Source organism: Palaemon carinicauda, chromosome 10 (assembly GCF_036898095.1).
Source record: "Palaemon carinicauda isolate YSFRI2023 chromosome 10, ASM3689809v2, whole genome shotgun sequence".
Lineage (NCBI taxonomy): Eukaryota > Metazoa > Arthropoda > Malacostraca > Decapoda > Palaemonidae > Palaemon > Palaemon carinicauda.
The window spans coordinates 1,938,747-1,946,526 of NC_090734.1; the positions used below are offsets into that span (position 1 = coordinate 1,938,747).

The 7,780-nt window shown below is 39.2% G+C and overlaps 1 protein-coding gene and 1 pseudogene across 1 annotated transcript; one reads left to right on the forward strand and one right to left on the reverse strand.

Annotated features, from left to right (window-relative positions):
- The first annotated feature begins 239 nt into the window (after positions 1-239).
- Positions 240-1,920, forward strand: LOC137648582 (uncharacterized; annotated as a pseudogene).
- A 432-nt stretch (positions 1,921-2,352) lies between these two features.
- Positions 2,353-3,234, reverse strand: LOC137648583 (putative nuclease HARBI1). The gene has a single exon (XM_068381493.1). It carries the CDS (start codon positions 3,232-3,234, stop codon positions 2,353-2,355), a length of 882 nt encoding a protein of 293 aa, XP_068237594.1.
- Between the last annotated feature and the right edge of the window lie 4,546 nt (positions 3,235-7,780).

A 7,780-nucleotide genomic window follows, 5' to 3' on the forward strand; every position in this document is an offset into this window, starting at 1 on the left:
AGTTCACGAGTAGTTGACGACATGTTCACGAATATAAACGCGTCACAGTGTGGCCGTGCCTTCCCACTAACATGGTCATGTGTACTTCACACATTGATGGCATGAGCAGTTCCCAACTAGTTTACGCACTTCACGAGCAGTTTGTGCATGACACGAGCAGTTCATGATCAGTTCAGGACCAGTTCATGAACAGTCCACGAGCAGTCCACGACTACTGCACGACAGTGGTGCTCGCGTTGATGTCGGGGTATATATAGAGCTTCCTGGACACTGCTCGCCATTCCAGAGGTTGCCAGTGAAGAGACCACATGCCTAAAACCAAGCTAACAAGAGTAAGAGGAAAGCAGAGAAGGCCAGAATCCAACGGGCCAGAGGCAGAGACCGCTGAGAGAGATAATTCCCCTCAGTCATCTATATCAAGTCAGGATATCATGATCCCGGAGATGCAGCAGGATCCAAACAAACGCCAGAGACAGCCATCCAGTGAGGACGAGGCTAACAGAAACCAGAAGTAGCGTGTCCGGGTGTCCAAGAAAGAAATCCCTGAATACCGCTGGACAGAAGAGGCCGAGTTTAGGTTGGCCGACCTTGTGAAGGAGAACCCCCAGCTGTATGACAAGAAACGAAAGGAGTGGCTCAACATGGCACCCAAGAACAGCCGGTGGGACTGAGTCGGAGAGCAGTTGGAGCCTCCTGCCACTGGTGCCTAATAAAATAAGCATTACGAGAACTTGAGAACCAGGGTGGGGAAGATTATGAAGAAGGAGAAGAAGAGTGGAGCTGGCCAGCCACAAAGGATTGCTCGTGACGACCAGAACATGGAGACCTGGAGTTTCCTGATACAACACATCGTCCGAGTAGAGACAGTCCCCAGTGAGCAGTTTGCTATCCCAGAGTAAGCTGGAGTGGTGGTTACGAACAAAGACGATGATGAAGTGAGGTCCACAGGTTCCCAGAGCAAAGCATCTACTAGCACTGTGAAGGGCAAGGGAAAGGGGAAGCGGTCCAGGCCACCAACAACACACACAGCCACCACAACAGCCGACACCTGGGTGACCCAGAGTGACCTCAGTAATGTAGTGCAACAGGGGAGAATCCCAAAGGCTACATACAGATTGTATTCCAGTTTCATCAATTGCTTTTGACATGGCATGTGCAATATGTTGCATTGAAATGCTGTACTAAATTGTTACAATGTTTGTATGTTTCAGATAATTTCCAAAGCAGATTCCTTGGCACCCACCCACCAGCACAAGATCATACATGATTTTGCGTGCCTGCTGGAAGGCCACATGCATGCCATCCCGGAGGAATCCTGGCATGAATTCCAGATAGACTGCCTCAACCCTGTACACCACTACAGGCAGCGGCATCAGTTGTTCCAGCAGCCACATCTACAACCACTCATGACCTGGCCAGGCTCACAGCAGCAGCAACCTTGGCAGCCCACTCAGGACCAGCACTTCCGGCAACAACCTCAACCAGCCACCTTGCAGGCACCGCCAGAGCAGCAGCAGCAACAGCCTCAGCAGCAACCTCCAGCCAGTCAGCCATCACCTGTAACGTGGATGCCACTCCACTCTTCAGCCTAGTCCTCTTGGCCCCGTACCATGCAGTGGCAACCAAGGACTCCCCCTGCACCGTCAGCCACCCTTGTCCAGGATACTTCACCAACAATTTCAGTAATGTCAGCCACCCTTGTCCAGGCTCCTTCAACAACACCGTCAGGTCGTCGCTGTCAGCCACCTACAAGACACCTGTGACACCACTCAGCTTCCCGGTCCTAACCCCGGGGTTCGTCGACAGCAACCTAGAAGTGGGCATTTCACCCTTATCCCTCTACACCTCCGAGGAACTCAACACACCACCAGTCCATCGGGTATCCCCACGCAGCGGTACCAGAATCAGCAAGGACACTGACTGAGATGAGACACTTCTAAATATTTGTAAATAGTTGGACTGTGATACTGGTGTACATATTTTTTGTTTGCTGTTTTTATGTTAATAAATTGTTTTCTTATTTCAAAACACTTGTTTTTCTCTTTAACCTTAAAATAAAGGGAGAGAAAAACGGAAACGAAACGAAAAAAAAAATTAACGAAAAAGGAAAGAAAAAGAAACCAAAAAATAAAGGGGAACGGAAAAACAAACGAAAAATAAATTTTTCTTTTATTTAAAGAATGGAACAACTGCGGATGCAGCTCATGGAGCTACTACCATTCTTTCTTGCCAAGGGACAGCACCAGCAGGGGACATGTAGTAATTTGACAGGTAGTTTCGCTGATCCTTTGCCTCCTTCTGGGTATGATGGCCGGTCAGAAGCAGCAGCCCTTGCAGGTGTCGGTAAGTCCTCTATCCACCAGTGATCAGATCATGTGTGTCCGGATCTTCGCGGTCCACTTCTGAAATTGCATTTGGGTATATGATGAGGATAAGGTTGTGCAGGACACAGGCGTATATGGTGATCAGGTTGATGGTGTTGGGGTGCTGATGCATTGTCGTCAAGAAGCAACGGAACCTTTGACTCAAAATTCCAAAGCCATTCTCCATGATATGTTGGGCACGAGACAAACTGTATCCATATATGCATTTTCGTAGGACCTGTGACCGTTGGGAGAATGGTTTCATCATCAAGATTCGGAGAGTAAAGGCGTCATCTCCTACGAAGTTATAGGGCACTGGCTGGTCATAATTAGGGAGTGGTTCTGGTTGAGGCACTTCAGCTGTGTTCTTTTCTATAGCATCATACAGGGAACAGTTACTCCATGTTCCTCCATCCGACACAACACCCTCTGCCCAAACATCCACATAGAGGACCTTGTAGGTAGCATCCGCCACTGCCTTCAGTACAATGCTGTGGAAGCCCTTGTAGTTGTAGTAGTAAGAGCCAGCATTGGGAGCCTTCTTCATGGCGATGTGCTTGCCGTCCACAGCCACCAGACAGTTGTAATAATTCCATCTGGAGCTCAAACTAGCTGCAGCTTTCTTCCACTCCTCTTCAGTTTTGGGGCAGCGCAGCACTTCATCCTTGTAGACCGCGATGAGGGCTTTACACACCTCGGGTATGAACTTGCAGATAGTACTTGCTTCAACCCAGAAGCTGTACTGCAGACTTGGATAGGAATTTCCAGTGGCTAAAAAGTAGAGGGTGGCAGCCAGCTTGAGTCCAACTTGAAGCGGTTCCCTCATGAAGGTGGATTGCTTCTGGAGGTGAGGGGTCAACTTCTCAACCATCTCTTGGAACAGGTCAGCTGTGATTCTGAGCTATTTTTTGTAGCCCCTTTGATCTTCCTTGTGGAGTTCAGTCAGTAGACTGTCATATTGTCCAAACTCGTGCCTTCTGGTCAACCATTCCCTGACCCACACTTTCCTTTGTGTCTTTCTTCGAGGTGGGGTTGCCTTTTCTTGCTCTTCTGACTCTGCCAGCCTTTTCTACTGCTCTTCAACAATGGCTAGAGCAGCTGCCAGGTATAGGCATCTTCTCTTCTCTGCAATGATTGTGTCTCTGAAATTAAGCATATTGTCTCTTCCAAAGCCAATCAAAAAACTACTCATCGTGCCAATGCGGGGGTGTGCAAACTATGCGCAGACTCTGCACAAACTATGCGTAGACTATGCGCAAACTATGCGTGAACTCGTCATGCAATTTTGTGTCAATGTGGAAACTGATGGGCACGCATTCGTGAACTATTCGTGAACTCATCATAAACTCATCGTGAACTATGCCTGAACTAGCGGTGAACAGTGCTGGAGCCTCCCAGTTTGCGCCCCAAAATGTCACGACTTGCCCTGAAAAATTCATGGCCAAAAGTCGTGCAAGTGTCAGCCTTGTGAATCTCTAAAAACTAAAAAAAAAAATTATCTCACTAATTCCATCTATAAAACCTTTGAAGAATGTCTCTCACTGATCCCATGACTCATGAAAATAAAACAAAAAAAAAATTCATACATTTTCTCTTACTAATTCCATGACTTAAAACTAAGGAAAATTTCTCTCACTGATCCCACGGCTCTTAAAACTATGAAAAATTTCTCTCAATGATTCCATGCCTCTTAAAACTAAGAAAAAATTATCTCATTGATTCCATGACTTAAAAAAGTGATAGAATTTTTCTCAATGATTCCTCGACTGTTAAAGCTGAGAGAAAATTATCTCACTGATTCCAAGACTCTTAAAACTAAGACTATTAAAACTATGTAAAATTTCTCTCACTGATTCCACGACTCTTAAAAATAAGAAAAAAAAATCTATTATTGATTCCATGACTATTAAAACTAAGAAAAATTTCTCTCACTGATTCTACGACTTTTAAAAAGTAGGAAAAAAGTTTCTCACTGATTCCATCTAATAAACCTTTGAAAAATGTCTCTCACTGATTCCACGACTCATGAAAATGCGAAAATTTTCTCTTACTGATTCCAGGACTCCTAAATCGAAGGAAAATTTCTCACTCTGATTCCACGGCTCTTTAAACTAAGACAAATTTATCTTAATGATTCCATGACTCATAAATATAAGAAAATATTCTCTCACTGATTCCACGACTTAAAACTAAGAAAACTTTATCTCACTGATTCCACGACTCATAAATCTAAAAAAATACTCTCACGGATTCCTCGACTGTCAAAATTAAGTGAAATGTCTCTCACTAATTCCATGACTCTTAAAACTGAGAGTAGTTTATCTCACTAATTCCATGATTTAATATTTTAAAAAAGAAAAAATAATGTCCCTCGCTGATTCCATGACTCTTAAAGAGTAAGAAATATTTTTCTATGATTCCATGACCTTTAAAACTAAGAAAAAATTCTCTTACTGATTCCACGACTACAAAAAGTAATAAAATCTCTCTCACTGACTCCACGACTCTTAAAAAGTCATAGAATTTCTTTCACTTATTTCATGTCTCTTAAAATGAAGAAAACATTTTCTCACTGATTTCCCTACTATTCAAACTAGGAAACATTTCTCTTACCGATTCTAAGACTGCTAAATGTAAGAGAAATTTCTCTAACTGTTTCAACGAATCTTAAAAATAAGAAAAATTTCTCTCACTGAATGCACGACCCTTAGAAACAAGAGAAAATTTTCTCACTGATTGCATGGCTCTTAAAACTAAGAGAAAATATTTCATTGATTCCACGACTCTGAAAAAGTATTAGAATTTCTCTCACTGATCCGACGACTCTTAAAACTAAAGGAAATACCTCTCACTGATTCCATGATAGTTGAAAATATAAACTAATTTCTCTTACCGATTCTAAGACTGTTAAAAGTAAGAGAAATTTCTCTAACTGTTTCAACGACTCTTATAAATGAGAAAATTTCTTTCACTGATTCCACGACACTTGAAACTAAGAACAAATTCTTTCTCTGATTCCATGACCTAAAAAAGTAATAGAATTTCTCTCATTGATTACTCGATTCTTAAAGCTAAGGAAAATTCATCTCAGTGATTCCATGACTAATATAACTTTGAAAAACGTCTGTCACTGATTCCACGACTCATGTAAATAAGAACAATTTCTTTCGTTTATTCCATGACTCTTAAAACTAAGAAAAATGTCACTCACTGATTCCACGACTTTCAAAATTAAGAAAAATTTATTTCACTGATTCCACGACTCCTAAAACTATGAAAATCTTCTCTCACTGATTCCACGACTCCTAAATCTAAGAAAAAATTATCTCACAGATTCCACGACTCCTTAAGCTAAGAAAAAATTTTCTCCCTGATTTTATGTCTCTTAAGACTAAAAAAAAAATATCTCACTAATTCAACAACTATTAAAACTAAGAAAAAATTCTTTCACTGATTACACGATTCTTAAGCCTGAAGAAAAAACAAATTCTCACCAATTCCAAGACACTAAGAAATAAGAACAATTTCTCTCACTGATTCCACAACTCTTAAAACTAAGAAATACTTCTCTCACTGATTCTACGACTCTTAACACTAAGAAAAATTTCTCTTACTGATTCCATAACTCTTAAAAAGTAAAATAATTCTCCCACTGATTCCACGACTCTTAATAATTAATAGAATTTCTATCACTGATTCCAAAACTTTTAAAACTAAGAAAAAAATATCTCACTGATTGGACGATTCTTAAATAGTAATAGAATCATTAATTCCACGACTCTCAAAATAAAAATATCTCACTAATATCCCGCCTCTGAAAAAGAAAAATTATGTTGTCACTGACTCCACTCTTGGAAAGAAAAAAAATCTTGCTGATTAAATGACTTGAAAATATGAAGATTATTTTTCCACAGCTCATAAAAATTAAAAGAATTTCCCTCAGTTATTCGATGACTCTCAAAAAGAAAAATAACTTATTTTACTAATTATATGACTCTTGAAAAGATACATATTTCTTTTTCACTAATTCCCCGTCTTTTAAAAGTAACAAGAGTTTCTCTAACTAATTCCACGACTCTTGGAGATAACAAAAATTTTCTCACTAATTCTAGGACTCCTAAGTGGAAAAATAACTTATCACACTGATTCCCCGAATCTCAAAAATAAGATGAATTTCTCCCAACTAATTCCATGACTTAAAAAAAAAAAAGCATCTCTCACTGACCCTGGAAAATATGAAGAATTTTTCTCACTGATTATACGACACTTGAAAAGCAAAAGAATTCATCTCGATTATTCCATGACTCTTAAACAGAAAAAAATAACTTCTTTCACCTTCTATATGACTCCTGAAAAGATAAGTAATTCCTCTCACTAATTCCACGACTCATAAAAATGTAAATAATTTATATCACTAATTACACGACTCCGAAAGAAAGATCATTTCTATCATAAACTCAATGACTCTTAAAAAGATAAATAACTTCTCTCACTAATTAAACGACTCTTATATAAGAAAATAACTTATATCATTAATTCAACGTTTCATAAAAAGAAAAAAATAGTTTATCTCAGTGGTTAATTTCCGATATATTTTTTCTATAACTTGCTTTAAAGTTTCTGATGCAAATTTTTCGAGATAAAGATAAAACTAATAAACCCATATCATTAATTTTCTTTGTTAACGGCTACATAATGTTTTGTTCCTTTCCGCTGAAGTTCGTTGACAAAATCTGAAAAGATTTCAATGGAAGTTTTATCCTAAATTATAATGGAATCGAAAGTTTTGAAACCTACGTAAAACCGTTAATTTTCCAGTTAATAGCTTTAGCTATTAATGATATGAGAAATTTTAAAATTACTGATATGAATATCTCTTATATTCATAAAGAAAAACATTAAATCGGCGTGAATATAACATTTTATGTTTACTCAATGAACAAAATATGATTTCGAGTAGTGTGTTATTCCCAATACTTTCCCTTTTAATTAACCAGCCCCAGGTTATCAAAACCACTCGGGATAAGAGTTGAATTAAACCATATTACCTGAGGAGAATATCAATTATCTTCACAATTAGCTGTGATGCTCGAAAAGATAGTTAAGAAATGAAGTATCATAGGGAAACACCGGGCCTATATAAGTGTTTAGAGAGAGAGAGAGAGAGAGAGAGAGAGAGAGAGAGAGAGAGAGAGAGAGAGAGAGAGAGAGAGAGAGAATTAAAAGCTACCACATGATCCCTGGGAATGTTTCATTTTTTACCTCAGTTCAAAAGTTCCAACTAGCAGCAAACGTTTTATGTTGAACAGGGTGATATAAGTCTTTCTATAGTTTATACATGAAATATCTCTTTTGATGTTGCTACCGTTTTTAGAATATTTTATTTCAATTGTTCATTATTTCTCATATCGTTTATT

Excerpts from the sequence above, each read along its gene's own strand:
- LOC137648583 (XM_068381493.1), bottom strand. The coding sequence starts at position 3,234 with ATGGTTGAGAAGTTGACCCCTCACCTCCAGAAGCAATCCACCTTCATG.